At 37.3% G+C, this 15,962-nt stretch overlaps 2 protein-coding genes across 2 annotated transcripts; both read right to left on the bottom strand.

The window, feature by feature from the left end:
* Nucleotides 1–983: 983 nt before the first annotated feature.
* LOC114536668 (tripartite motif-containing protein 45-like) lies at nt 984–6,418 on the bottom strand. Its single transcript, XM_028558020.1, has 5 exons — nt 6,127–6,418; nt 4,152–5,138; nt 2,637–3,133; nt 1,466–1,792; nt 984–1,139 (listed from the first exon to the last, which is right to left on the bottom strand). The coding sequence occupies exons 1-5, from the start codon at nt 6,257–6,259 to the stop codon at nt 984–986; spliced, it is 2,100 nt and encodes a 699-aa protein (XP_028413821.1). The 5' UTR covers nt 6,260–6,418.
* Nucleotides 6,419–7,098: 680 nt separating this feature from the next.
* Nucleotides 7,099–13,002, bottom strand: LOC114536692. The gene is made up of 11 exons (XM_028558046.1): nt 12,708–13,002; nt 12,140–12,234; nt 11,318–11,579; nt 10,947–11,008; nt 10,256–10,562; nt 9,842–9,961; nt 9,350–9,553; nt 9,115–9,186; nt 8,411–8,554; nt 7,941–8,132; nt 7,099–7,826 (listed from the first exon to the last, which is right to left on the bottom strand). The coding sequence occupies exons 1-11, from the start codon at nt 12,775–12,777 to the stop codon at nt 7,561–7,563; spliced, it is 1,794 nt and encodes a 597-aa protein (XP_028413847.1). The 5' UTR covers nt 12,778–13,002; the 3' UTR covers nt 7,099–7,560.
* Between the last annotated feature and the right edge of the window lie 2,960 nt (nt 13,003–15,962).

The raw sequence follows: 15,962 nt of genomic DNA, 5'->3' as shown, positions 1-15,962 counted from the left end.
TGGCTGCGGAGGAGGTAGGGTTATCCCAGCTAGGCGAGGTAAAAAGCGCATCAGATCAAAGGCTTGCCTGATTAGTCTTTCATTATATGCAGTTTTCACCTACAATCCTGATCAAAACATTGACGACACTCTGTGCTAATTGACACTACAGTCAGCAGTCGCGGAATTTATTTCAAAATTCTCCCCCTTTCCCCCACAAATCAATGTTGAGTGATGTGTCATAACTCATTCAAGCATTTAGCATAGATTCAACATTGATTAGTGGGGGCGAGGGGGGAAACGTAAGAGAAATAATAACGTATTGCGTAAAAAGCTACAAATCATTCCGAGTGTAGTCGATGGTTTTGGCCAGGATTGTAGCTCGCCATAGCCGGGATAACTCGCTCCATGTAAACAGGCCTTTAAACACGCTAATGTTAAGCGTGATATCTGCAAAATTTCTTCTTTGACAATTTTCAAGTGTTGGAAAATCATTTGCCTGTTTAATTTCAGAATGTTTTCCCTTTTTATTATATAAAACAAATAGTTAACATTCAACCGTTGTCTGTTCAGTTATAGATACACGGATGACGTGTAATTTGTGATAGGAACAAATGTGACCCGGCGGCTCGTGGCCACTGTGTTTTATTCTTATAATTCCACTCGAAATAAAGACCCTTTCAACCTCTAGAATTTACCTACATCGAGTGAAGTGCCAAAAATCATAATCAATGTTATCTATTTGTTAAATATTTTTTTAATAACTTTCTAGATTCCATAATATTGGTTAGCTGGTTCACTCATGCATGATACTTTAACGGCAATCGATGTATGTTCATTTGGTAACAGTCAGTAGAAGACTTCAATTTCTGTTGTCAAGAATTGGTACTGACCGGCAAGAAGTTTCATTGCTTGTTCACTGCCACAGGCATAACCAGGAGGAAGTTGATAGGTGCTTCCAAAATTGCTGGAGGATTGATTAACGTTGGGACTGGCACAAATGATCAGATCATTACCTCCACCAAAGACTGGCCCATAAGAAGTGGAAGAGTAAATTGCATTATGCTCCTGACCTTGTTTGATGTTGGCAATAAATGGACCAAGGTTGTCTTTGTTTCGTAGCGAGAACAGAAATGAACAGTTCGAGTACCTGTAATTTTCTTGGAAAAATGAGAACATATTATGTTAATTTATTAATTTCCGGAGTAAAGAAGGATTGAGGAATCTACACCATTAAAAATTATTATTTGTAGCAATTTTGCATGGCGAATTCATCATTTGAATGTAATGGTCTGCGTTACTCTGTAGGTAATGAATGGTCACGATGATTCTAAGTCCATGGGTGATGGGGCTACAGCATAAAATAAAAACTATTATTCAACTGAAACTTTGATATTGATAAACAGCAACCCATGATTTGATAAACAGTAACTCAATGAGTTTTAATTGGGCAATTAAAGGCAATTAACTTTACTATCATAATAACCTCCATAATAGTCATCCCCCTCATAATAGTCATTCTCCTCATATAATAGACATCCCCCTCATAATAGTCATCCTCCTCATAATAGTCATCCCCCTCATAATAGACATCCTCCTCATAATAGTCATCCCCCTCATAATAGTCATCCTCCTCATAATAGTCATCCCCCTCATAATAGACATCCTCCTCATAATAGTCATCCCCCTCATAATAGTCATCCCCCTCATAATAGTCATCCTCCTCATAATAGTCATCCTCCTCATAATAGTCATCCTCCTCATAATAGACATCCCCCTCATAATAGTCATCCCCCTCATAATAGACATCCCCCTCATAATAGTCATCCTCTCATTAATAGTCATCCTCCTCATAATAGTCATCCTCCTCATAATAGTCATCCTCCTCATAATAGTCATCCCCCTCATAATAGTCATCCTCCTCATAATAGTCATCCTCCTCATAATAGTCATCCTCCTCATAATAGTCATCCTCCTCATAATAGTCATCCCTCATAATAGTCATCCTCCTCATAATAGTCATCCTCCTCATAATAGTCATCCTCCTCATAATAGTCATCCTCCTCATAATAGTCATCCTCCTCATAATAGTCATCCTCCCTCATATAGTCATCCTCCTCATAATAGTCATCCTCCTCATAATAGTCATCCTCCTCATAATAGTCATCTCATCCTCCTCATATCATCCTCCTCATAATAGTCATCCTCTCATAATAGTCATCCTCCTCATAATAGTCATCCTCCTCATAATAGTCATCCTCCTCATAATAGTCATCCTCCTCATAATAGTCATCCTCCTCATAATAGACATCCTCCTCATAATAGTCATCCTCCTCATAATAGTCATCCCCTCATAATAGTCATCCTCCTCATAATAGTCATCCTCCTCATAATAGTCATCCTCCTCATAATAGTCCTCCTCATAATAGTCATCCCCCTCATAATAGTCATCCTCCTCATAATAGTCATCCCCCTCATAATAGTCATCCCCCTCATAATAGTCATCCTCCTCATAATAGTCATCCTCCTCATAATAGTCATCCCCCTCATAATAGTCATCCTCCTCATAATAGTCATCCTCCTCATAATAGTCATCCCCTCATAATAGTCATCCTCCTCATAATAGTCATCCCCCTCATAATAGTCATCCCCCTCATAATAGACTCCTCCTCATAATAGTCATCCTCCTCATAATAGTCATCCCCCTCATAATAGTCATCCTCCTCATAATAGTCATCCTCCTCATAATAGTCATCCTCCTCATAATAGACATCCTCCTCATAATAGTCATCCTCCTCATAATAGTCATCCTCCTCATAATAGACATCCCCCTCATAATAGTCATCCCCCTCATAATAGACATCCTCCTCATAATAGTCATCCTCCTCATAACAATAAACCTGGCAATGCCAGTTTTGATCAGTGTATCCACCAAAGATACAATTATTGGCTTTCACCAAAACCACGGTCGGTCCTTTATTGTCACAATTGGCGTGAAAATCTTGGGCTCCCCAACCATCTCTTGAAGCACGGTAACAAAGATTCCAATTACATTTCTTTCCCAACCATTTCTGAAGTTGTTTAATGAAGGCAATTTCTCCTTTTAAAATACTGGACGAATTTCTTAAATTGAAAAGTCCACTACATGCATGTCCTAAAAATTAATCATGGAGATCAGTCAAAAAAAGGGAAAAAACTGTTAAAAAGGTGTAATACGGCATTTTCTTGTGCATAATACCGTATAGTATTTTAAGTTTTCTCATGACCTTATTTGGTGAATTTTTTTGTCATCATATGATAATAGACTTCTTATGAATACAACGTTTTTAGTCAATATTCTTATTTTATATGTGGCTGCAGGGATTCAGATCCTGTAGAGATGGCTATGCCTTCATTGCAGGGGTGTTGAAGGGTGCCTTTCGAAGATGAGATGATTGGCAATGTGGCAGGGTTGATGATTGGTAACATTTGATATGATTCCTTTATAGGAATTGTGGAATGTAAATTATTATGGATTTGAAAGTTATAATTATGAAATGGTACGTATCTGTATGTTTGTTTTTTGGCAAAACCGGGTGCAATATAGATAAGCATGAATCATTGAATGAATGCCTGTTATTGCCACTCCGGTCAAGTCCCTTTCATACAATAAAAATATTGACTATAACGAAAGGCCTAAGAACTAATGAAGGTTGAAGCCAAGTCAAGAGGGTTTTTGGTCTCTTAAAGGAAGTAATAGACCTTTTCGATAATTAGGTTGTCCTTTTAATTTACAGAACCACCTTAAATGCAATGGATTTAAAGTTACTCTCACAAGCCATGTGCAAAGAATTTTTCATTTTGAAGTGTGGCAATCAGCCATAACATGAGAACGAGGCTCTCGGTCTTAGCCCCTGAGCATCATTATCATGTTATAGCTTATTTCCACATCTTTTTTTACCAAAATTAAAATCTATATTTCATGCATGTGTTGAGAAAGATGCTTTGCATCTTTGCTCCTGGCTCATAAGAGTAAAACTGCAATCCATCGATCTAATTTAAGGTGGTCCTAAATTTAAAACTATAATGTTGTGATTTAATTATTAAATTGGTCTATTGTTATACCACATTTGATAGGAAGTTTTCTAAAAATGCCGAAATGTTACTTAGGCAAATTATGTTGAAAAATATACCTTCAATATGTCCCAATTTATCAACAACTTCATCAACATTGATATTATTAATATCACCAGGTACATGCTGAATATTGCCATCATTGACAGCTGTTAGATCCTCTGGCTTTTCTTCCTGCAACTTTTCAATACTTTCATCAATCTGTTTTTGCAAGGAAAGGATTTCTTCAATACTTCCCCTCTTCAGGAGACTTTTAGGCAACAGCCTTGAAGCTTCTAGTTTGTCACGATAATCTTTAATTTCACCATGCTGTTTGTTTAGTTCACTGTGTAATTCATCATAAGCCTTGTCCACTTCTTCATTCATTTCCTTTGTTCTCTCATCAACTTTCCCAATCTTCAAAACTTTTTCTTTCTGTTCTTTGATCTGATCTTTTGCAGTTTTGGCATTTTCTTCAAGAGACTTCATTACACTTTCAATATTAGTCAAAGCTTCAGTTGCTTCCGATAATTTCTTATCAAGCGTTGAGCAGCTTAATTGCAATGTTTCTTTTTGTTTCTGTGCAACTTCACTCATAGCCATGCACAAATGATTGGATTTCTGATGATTTAATACAACACAGTCAATACAGCAAAGTTCTTTGCAACTTTCACAGAAATAATCCAGCACTTTGTCCTTGTGTTTCATGCAGTGAAGCTTCCTTCTCATTTTCATTTGACTCTCAGGATCACTTAGTTGTTGTACTGATAGAACATTGTGATTCTTATGAGCTGGCCATATGTCATGCGATTCTGAACATTTGTCACACATGAAGATTTCACATGATGAACAGTGTTTGATGGCAGGATCTTTGCAGCGGAAACATTCAGTAGAACTTTTGGCTCTCTGTTGAATCTCCAAAATATCCAGCAAATTCTTGATGAAGCAATTACTTGACATTTCAGCCAAATCTTGATGTGATTTAAAGGTAAACTCTAAGCGACATTTAGGGCATGGAAATGTCTCAATGTTTTGGTCACCACCATGAAGACGTTCAACATACTTTTCTAAATGAATATTACAACACACGACATGAAGTCTTTGAGGTATCGATATGAGCATATAACATTGCGATCCAGGCAATCATGTTATTTGTGTAATTTATGACCCCTATGTACAATAGCATGTGCTTGTTTGATGTCATAAAGACTTCTTTCAATACCTCAAAGTCATATCTCACACTTTGATCATGTAAACAGCCCTTACTCACCTTTAATTTAGTCAACTAGCTAGTATTTAACAATTAGACAATGAGTCCAAGTTGTCTATGAGGGAATAGTCAACAAAGGCGAAGCCTGAGTTGACTATTCACTAATAGACAACAGAGGCGAGTTGTCTAATTGTTTTAGTATACACCCTGTACCTAGATATATTAATTTCGAGAAAATAATCGATACACTGCAATTACACCAAAAAATAATTTAATTAATTCAATTTTATACGGTCACGCGAGCGAATTTTTCCTAAATGTTCACCATCACAAATAGACAATGGTTCAGTAGCCCATCAGAATGTAGGATTTGTAATAGACGGGTATATATACCAAAACATATTAGTTCACAGTGATATTTGACAGACAACTACTCTACTGCCACACAGCAGATTGACTGACCTGCTGTAATTTGAAGGAAAAGAAGCTAGGTTTCAATTATATTTTTTTATTATGTTACTATTAGTTTTATTGCAGGGGAGTATGTATATATAAGGCCCCTAGTGGGTGAATTCATTTACATCATTGTAATACACTGCACCCAAAGCTACCTTGTAGTGTATGAAAACTGACATGTGACATAATTAAGCAATTCTTAAATATATCTTTTGGCAGTATAATTGTCAGAAGCGTCACCACGAAATCGAAACCACGTTGCCCTGATTAAATTACTACAAGTTGGCGAAGCTATACACACAAATCTCGAGCGAGTATCCGCTTATAACCATTATAACCACGCGTCGTAATACAACAACTATAATTTCAAAGTAATATAATATACGCACCTAAGCATCCTTTACAGAAATTATGAAGACAAGTCAAGCTTTTTGGATCATGTAAAATATTTGAGCACAATGAGCAAGTGAGAAGATCTGTGATTTCATCAACAGAACCACTGTCGGGTGAAACATTCGCCATTGCCTTTCTCGCTTCAGCTTCACTTGCACCTTGGCTAAATAAATTCAACGAAACGATCGCATTATAAAATTAAAGTATAAAGTTGTGGTAAAGTTTGTTCACGAAAATTTGATTCTTGGAATCCAGATTCCAGTGGAGCTCTATTTTAGCCTGCGAGCAGCCTCGTACCCAGGCGCTTTATTGGAAAACATAAAGGTTGCATTCAGCGTAATATAGAGATCTGTGGCTGAGATGTGCGAGCGCGCAGGGGTGCTTGGGGAGGACGCGACGGGAGAACGAAGCTTCATTTGTCGCGTCCTCCCCAAGCACCCCTGCGCGCTCGCACATCTCAGCCACAGATCTCTATATTACGCCGAATGCAGCCTTTATGTTTTCCAATAAAGCGCCTGGGTACGAGGCTGGCCTGCGAGAAGGTTGATTTGAAATATACCCAGCCACCCAAGCACCCCCGCGCGCTCGCATTTTTTTCAGCTGACCTCTATACAATAACTGAGCGCAACATTATTTTTTTACTATTAAAGCGCCGGGGTACAAGGCTGATATGTACACCTGTTGTGGAAAGGTTGCATCGACAGCACACGCTCGTTTTATCCATCGGAAATTTGTATGCGGACTGGATGGATCGGAAAAGCGCTGACTTGTTAATCACGGACACAAATGACGGACTTGTAAATAACGGACGAATAATAATATTTTCCTTAAATCTCTCCACTACTTTTCCCTTTCGAAGAAAATTCCCAAAAGGCAAGACTCCCAAAGTTTATTGATAATGAGACAATGACAAATTTGAATAAAAAAGGTTTATTTAATACTCACGATCCTTCAAATTTTCCGAACAATTCTCAACTCTAGTTTTACAGTTTACATAATAACGATGTGTTTATACAGTCCGCACTTTTCCTGACCAGTCCAGTCCGCATTCTACAACATGCCAAATTTACTGAGTAATATCGCTTCTTTAGAGTTAAAAAGTTCACTAGTTAAATTTTGTATGCGCACATACAGCCAATAAGCCAATGTGCTGAATCTAAGACCTAATTCTTCCAAAGCATATTTTGATGCAGTCACAAAGAACTAATTTAATTTATGCAATATTACGCGAATATAATTCCTGCTAGTGGAATACGCCTGAACTTCCTGCATGGAGTAGACAGAGTAGTAGACACAAGAAATGGTATTAAATTAGTTTTTCGAGTGGTAAATATTCCTTTATTTGTTCTATTTACATCGAGTAAAAACGAAACCAGCGTTCAATCGAGATTAACAGTGCAATATTGGCCTGCAATATTGCCAACTTCACGTTAGCATATTCCAACTTCATTCGCGCCCATTTTTTGAGAACTGTTATCGTTTGAAAGTCCTGCGCCGTTGCCTAGCGCTACGTTTTCTTGCAGATGGACTGTCTGTCTTTGATCTTGCCTGTTCGACGGACCGAATAATTTCCTATGATATTCTGCACTAAGGAAAGTCGTATAACGCAAGATAATATAACCCAGACCCAGCATCATAACAAAAACAATTGGGACGCTTAGCGACAAGGACAACACAAGAGCCAAATCTGAACCATCTAAAATTCGAATAAATGCATTCAGAACAACTCAAAAGTCAAAATATCATACAAAAGTCAAAATATCAACACGGCTATTATATAGCTATATATATGGCTATTTTTTACACATACTGGATTTATCTAGCTCTTCGCAGAACGGCGGAGGTGCGGAGTAGGCACCAGTTGATGTACACGTGACAGTCTTGTAGGTCAACCTCGTATATATTGCCTTGCATGTAAATGTCACATTATCGCCACTGAGGTGCTCTTGTGTAACACCAAATGTTCGAAACAAACCACGTGAAGATATATTGTAAAGGGAAGCTAGAAAGTATACGACTTCGCCTTAGCCTTTGAAGATAACCATTCCGGGGGGGGGGGGGTTGACGGGGAAGAAGAGATACGTTTGTTTTCTTGCAAATGAGGACAGTTTTCTCTAGTCAAAAAAAGCAATTCTAATGCTATACTATCATAAATAAATTATGACTGAAAAAGTATGAAAGTTGACATGCTGATCGAAAGTATAGAAATACTCCCCCCTTATCACACCCTCTCCCGTCTTAATAGTTCAACAGGGCTAAAAAAGAATTAAGTTGTCCTACCTAACGGAGGGCATAATTTGCGACACTCTTCGGTTTTTTTCCCATATTTCCATTCGCCATTGGCCTGGCATAATATGGTGACATCATGGTTAAGAACTCTTTCGTTGCCAAAGCCATCAGCGCAAGTGAAGGACTCTTCCCAACCTTGAGAAGTTTCATGATGAAAATAAACTTCAAATTAAGGACTTCGCGCCATGCAGTCAGTCTACCCATTCCATTCTCGGATTTAGCCTTTTGATGTATGTTTTTTAAATATCAACCACTAGCTGGCGCGAAAATATTTCTTAAAATGGCGAACTTCGTTTCTAATCTGAAAACCTGTAAAAAGTAGCCTAAAGTAAAGCCTTTAACAATAATCATATGAACTCTTATCGGTTACATTCTAAGATAGAGCGGACTAAAGGTGAAAAAGATTTTGACGAAGAGTTATTTGAATATTTTTGCATAAATTTCGATCGTCAACGCGTTTTAAAAACGCAAGAAGCAAAGTGCCAAGGAATAAAACGTGCAGGTACTGTTAACATTTCATTTGTTCGTTTCTTTTCAAATATTCCTTTGTACTACCAGTAGATTATACTAAAATAATTACACAACTCGTTCTGGTTATCTGAAAACGCGGAATAGTAACCTCTATTTGCTGTCTATCAATTTTGTTAAAAAGACAGTTAATACATATGAATTACTGTAAGCTAGCTACAACATACCTTCATAAAGTTCTGTAAATTTTGTGAACTGCGATTTTTTCATGTGTTGGAACGTTTTGCACGTCTTAAGCGCTGGAAGGGTAATAGAAAAGCTTGTGGTATGATCGAAAATCGTGAATATACTAATAATAAATGCATACCCATAACTAAATATAAACAGTTACATATTGTATTATTGGCATACTTTTAAAAGGTATTCATATATTGTACTGCAAATGCGTACATGCAAACTTACTAGTTTCTATCATCGAATACGTGATCCTATATCTGCAGGCTGAATTTCCGCTAAGCTTGTTGTAGATTACTTCGATTGAACTGCTGTCTGACACTACAGTGTTTGTACTTAGGTCACTGTCGTTTTTGAAGCTTCGTACGAAGTCCCATGACTTTCCATTGAATCTGGCTACGTCGAGTCTATCATACTTAGGCAAATATAGGTCTGAAATAGTACATTGATATACACTTGACGTCATTCTTAATTCCTCCGGCCGTTACAGCACGAAGTCGAAGGTAGTTACGTATTGTACCAATTGTTGGGTTAATAATTTATGGTCGGTGGGAAGGTCTGGAACGCGGGGGAAATACCTGGAGGGCGGAGGCGGGTGAAGTGCAAGAACTATTGCGAGAAACAGCAAAACATTACAGACAATCTTGAATGCGAAAGTAACTTCACCCCCGATAACGGCACTAATTTATCCCGGGCCCGTAGCAATCAAACGAATCTTACCATGGACTGTGATTTTTGCATATCCTCTTGGTACAGTAATTCGGTATATCAAGGAAAGATCGTTTGGATATGGAGTTATAGGAATGCTTATCTCTCCTGATTCGCCGATTTCGTTGATAACTAGTTAAAAAACCAGAAGTCCGGATAGTAATTGAAATTAAAGATTTATTCAAAATAAGCGTTACTATATAAGAACGTGGTATGTTCGCTTGGTCCATCAGCAATATTCATTACATTTCACAATCTTTCACAGCCAAACTTCATACTGTATTACTAATGAATTCTCACAGTTCAAAAAATTTAGTCGAATTTAAAAAAACGGTCGTTAAAAATAGTGACTTGTGATACACAATATTTCGATTAAGCCCAACAGCCCAACTAGATGAGAACATAAAATTTTAAAAAAATCATTACCATTTTGGTAGCTATACTTGTAGAAACGGATTTTAAACTGTGTTGTTGAATTAAAATCCAAAACGAGGGTCCTCAAAACTCCAGGCGCGATGTAGTGAAATCTGCCGCTATCCGCATGAGTGAACACCTTTAGAGGGCTGCCGTGTGGTTCAAAATATCGAGAGTAATTCTTTGTACCGGCGACCTTCCAAATTGTTAGTTTCTCGCCTACTGGTATCGTCAGATTGTCAAAGAGAATTGAGACTGTACCTCCACCCAACGTAGGAAGCGTTACTGTATACCTACAGTGCTTCGAACGTCGGTCATACTAAAACGAATCGAATGTTCCTTAAGTAAAAATTAAAACAAGGGTACTAATAATAGACCTTTTGCAATATTATTAGCCAGACCATGCAAATTAATGATAAGGTTGATAAGATGCAATATACAACTACTGTGCTTTTAAGGAAAAGGCTCTCCAAATTGATTTCACTTTGGGCAGTGGAGCCCAAAAATTTCAATCCTATAAAGTCAAATTTCTTTGTTTATTAAAACCATTTAATGATAAGTCAATGTTGATCATGTCTAGAATTGACTTATCAACTTTTTCGAATGTGCTGTTAACCTAATCTACCTGGCACTGAGATAAAATAGAGAATACCAAATGTCTTGGTGTTCTTAGAAGCTTTAAACTTTATTAGATTATAATTACCTCACTAGAGTCTATACTTCCCCATCTTCCATAAAACAGTTGATTACATTCTCTATCAACATCTAAAGGGTGATAAAAATGTATTTCGATATCTAATAATCACATATGCATGTGCAGTATATACTGTAACTAAAGGGACAGCTTTATTGCTAGCTAGCTAGGTTATTTTCAGTATATACAGTTGTCACAAAATTCTATTATACCCTGCAAAGAAGAATATGATGACAATACATAGAATTGATCATATAAAAAACTGTTGACATAGAGGATATTAAATCACATACAATACCTGCAGCCCTTATATTAGTGAAAGTAATTTCATTGCACCTCTAGGAGAGAATGTTTAAATCATTAACAATATTTATATATACCTTTAGGGATAGTTCGGTAGAGAAAAATAAAACTTCTGCTTGTTGTGACATCAGATTTGTTTGCAGTAAACACAACTTGTGCATCAGGTGATGTTGTAAAGAATGATAGTGTAGGAGTTTCTGTTGATGATGTGTACTCTTGCAGGATACTGGTAAAGTTGCCATCATAGAAGGTCACCTTGTCTCCAGGTAACAAATTATGTTGTAAAAAAGAGAGCTGAAGTACATTTTCACTTCTTGTTGTATTTGTTAGATCACTAGTCTGCAAGATGAAGTAACAGAATAGGTTATTTACAGGTAGGAATATAGAATCTTGGCTTCTTGTGATATTTTCTAGGTTGTATTGCCTATATTATTGGTAGAGAAAAGCTTTGCAATTCCATGTATTGGATGTACGTCACTCACTACACATAATTAACTAATGTTAGGGCATGGTCATCATTACTGGTCACAAAGTTCTTCAGTATATACACTGCATATATAACATGACATCATCAACAGAGAGTTTCTATTTTGATGACTCATGGTTATGAGGATTAATTGAGGTGAGCATTAATTGGGATAGTGGATATGGTTTAAATAATTGGCAAGATCATGTATGATAGGCTTAATTAGATAGACGGTGAAGGTTTAAATCTGATATGCACATAGGCATCCAAATGACTAAGGAATAAGCTGGTCTGGAGCAGATGAGCAAAATATATACCAGTTTTCAGTGATAGCAATGCCTAAATTGCCAGGCTGATTTTTTGGCAACACTGGTATATTAAGGGAAATTAAATAGCGGGAGCGCAGATTACAATTGCAGGACTTTTTAAATACCTCAATGGTGTAAATTTTGGAAGCACCAGTAACATTTTTATCATCTTGTATTTGTTCAAAGAAAAATGCATCAAGAGAAACTGGCTTTGCTGCAGCTAAATCATAAAAAATGCATTGTTAAACCATGTTGTTAAACCCATCATACTTTCTTTGTATGTCAAAAATTGTATGTCATCATACTTTGGTATATGTCTACATATTAGCTAAACACTCAAGCCTTCGTCTTGATTAGGCCTAATATAGATTAGGTCTAAGGTCAGGTTTAATAGTATAGAATATTTCCACTTGTTCTTGCCCAGCTTACTCTAATAGCTACAGCGATTTTCAAGGTTTTAAACATCACAACCACTACACATATACCTACTGCTTTGTGCTGCGAGTGCTTCCCAGATCTTCCCAGATCAATACATGTACTGAAGTGTTTACATTTTTAACATTTGATGTGAAATTTGGTATTAATAAATGCAATATTCATTGCGTTTATTATGTTGCAATATGGTTCATATGATTATAAAATTACAGTAAGAAATCAACAAACGTCTTCGAGAAGAACGTCATGGAACAATACCTTGAACAGCGAATAAAAATGCCGCAAAAACGCACATAAAAACCATAGTCATTGCTTTCAACATTTCCATACTCCCCCCGAAAATGTATGATGCAAAAAAATCAGTCTACACTGATCGCAGCCACCAGACGTCCACTCCTTTGAATATGAACTTATGAAACTTGTTTGTAGCTGTGTTTGAAAATGTAAATTCAAACATGGAAGCCTTTCTTATACAGCATGGTAACAATGTATTAATAAACATAAAGGATGTACGTATAATTTTCTAATTGACGTAAATCAAAACCCCCGCCATTTATCCTACAAATCTAGCGCAAGACAGCAAGACACACATTCTTTTGCATACGTTAAAAGTAGGTCGGAGACTTCGTCAGTTGAAAACAATGACGGTGTGTCAATTAATTAACCAAAAAAAAAACAAACAAAAGCATGGCGCTTTCCTTTGCTTGAGCGCATTCGGTTTTCGAGAGATTTTAATCAAATAATGGAATGATGCATAATTACTAGTCGCGGAAGTGCTGAGCATGGATAAAGATCCTTACACGTCATGGTTTAAAAGGAACCGGTAAACATGACGCATGTAGCGGATTGTAGCCGGTAACAATGACGAATGCTGTCCGAATAGATGACTTCATGCGCCTTATTACGAGCGCCTATTTGACATCAAGCAGGTTGTTATGAATGGGGGAGGGTGCATTGCAAAGTACAAAGGTTGATCGGGGGTACTTGGAAATTTTTTGACATCAGTTGCCTGATTTTAAAATAATATGCAAAATATTATGCTTTCACGCTCTATAGATGATTTAGCATGAGGACGTGAACGTCAAAGACAACGTGAAAATGGCGAATAAATGGCGTGATGCGCCCAAATATGAACATGCCACGCCATTTACTCGCCATTTTCACGTCATCTTTGACGTTCACGTCTTCATGCTAAATCTCCCTATTAGTGAAACAAGACGCCTGTTCTGGCGTTAACTCCGGCGCACGTGCCAGTCTTTAATAGCTTCTGAACATAAACAATACAGTTCATATTCGCATTTAGATACCTTGCGAACCTATAAATGTTAGATTGCGAAATTCAGAAGCACATCGTACTTTAAAAAGTATAGAAGTTCAATTGTTCAAAAATGTAAATAAACCGCATGATATATTCGCTTTGTCTTACACTTTGCCTTTGGAATTCGCGCTTATATAGTTATATTAAATGTTCAATCCTGTGCAAACTACGACGTTCAACGCGCCCATACACGACCACATCATTGATCATCTTGTCAAACGGCGAAATAGCAGCGATATTATTAAAATAGGACCAAAATCTACATGTATTAAATATATTCTTAACCCAATTCAATCTAAACTTAGTCGAAAAGCGTGAAAAGAACGGTTTATTTGTTCATCTTGGAGGAATTGCCGTATCATGCGAGCGAAATCGAATCGCGCATCGGAAAATTAGCCAAAGCTGTGCACCACAACTCTTAGCAGATAAGACTGGGACGTAGATAAATACGGTTACATACACATTTTAAATACTACAATGTTTCGCGCCATTCAGACTTGCGACGACGAAAAAAAAAAAAAAAAACAACTAAACAAAACCAGGGCGAATTTTCAACTCCGTCGCTGACGCCGGAGTAATTACATCCAGCAAAGGTTAGCTTATAGAATACAATGCTAGTATATTGTCGGGAACTAATGCAATCTTTACTTTTTATCAATGTTTCCTTTAAACAGAGGATCTTTACTGAGGGGCAAAATACTTAACTGGGGGACCAACATTGGGGCCTGGATCCCCAGTCTATATGATTAGAGAGGCCCTGCTTGACTTACCCCTAAACTCTGTTGCTTTGCTGACATTTGACCCACTGTAGTTTAAAATCATAACGTAAGTCGTTGAGTGAGAAAGGAACTACTGTAATTGACATAAGAACTTAGCGCTAGATGTTACAAAAAAAAACGGAACAGAAATCAAAGGACTGACGGATGAATGCAAATCAGCAAATTTGTGGGAAAAGTTTAAACGCAACAGCACAAACGAGTACACGGGCCTTTTGTTGATTATCATACAATTTAGCATTTTTTGTCTGTCCGCCTTAAATTCGGTCAAAATGAAATACATTTTCAGCTAATCACACTTCTGATAAATAAATCGACCATGACATAGGACGCATTGTAACGAAACAAAACTATTTTGAAAATAATGCAACTAAGCAAATTCCATTATTGTAAGAATTCTGAGAGGTATTAGTCGCTGAGACTAATCGGTTTGAAAATTTTTCCAAATTCAACAATCTTATGACAGCGCGATCTAGTTTTATGCCCTTTAGTAGAGAAAACCATATTTAATGTGATTAGTTTTAGCGATAGTCGCTTCGTCTTCTCGGAATAATTTTTACTATTATACGTCGACAATGTGGAAGTATTTTAGAAGTATCGAGGTAGAAAGTTATTTCAAACACAACTATGAAGAACTTTAGAGTTGTGAGGAAACACAAACAATTAACAATAGGGTTCAGTCAGTTGATCCCAAATTAAGATTCACCAAATCTACGACGCGGACGTAAAATAAAACGGCTCTAATTTCCACAGTTTCCCAACAGGGATGAAAATTACTCCTATTTGACTCCTTTTGATAAACGAAGTCAAAGCTGCGATGTAAAACAAATTATTACTGGTCTCCTCACACTAGTAGCAGTTTGTACGTCTGTAGTGTATGTGATTTAGCACCTTCTGATGTATGTTTTTTAATGAGGAGTAGCTAAAACCATGATGACGAATAGTTGTGTCAAGAAAAATTAAACCTTTTAAATCCAAGGCAATCTGTGTTAATTGATTGCGAGCAAGGCAATTTACAACGTCCGCGTCGTAGATTAGTGCATCTAATTAAGGCCTGTTTAAATGGAGTGGGTTATCCCTTACCTCCTCCGCAGGCCCTTTTCGGGTAAATATGACTGCGGAGGAGGTAGGGTTATCCTGGCTAGGCGAGGTAAAAAGCGCATCAGATCAAAGGCTTACCTGATTTGTCTTTTATTATATGCAGTTTTGACCTAGCTCGCTATAGCCGGGATAACTCGCTCCATGTAAACAGGCCCTTACACGCACCCCTGCGCGCTCGCACATCTAAGCCACAGATCTCTATATTACGCTGAATGCAGCCTTTATGTTTTCCAATAAAGCGCCTGGGTACGAGGCTGCCTTAAACACGTTAATGTTAACATGTGTCTAATTGAATCCGTTCAATCCATATTACTACTT

The sequence above is a fragment of the Dendronephthya gigantea genome, unplaced genomic scaffold (genome assembly GCF_004324835.1).
Source record: "Dendronephthya gigantea isolate DGI-Jeju-01 unplaced genomic scaffold, DenGig_1.0 000142F, whole genome shotgun sequence".
Classification (NCBI taxonomy): domain Eukaryota; kingdom Metazoa; phylum Cnidaria; class Anthozoa; order Malacalcyonacea; family Nephtheidae; genus Dendronephthya; species Dendronephthya gigantea.
This window is presented reverse-complemented; position numbering and strand designations above follow the sequence as displayed.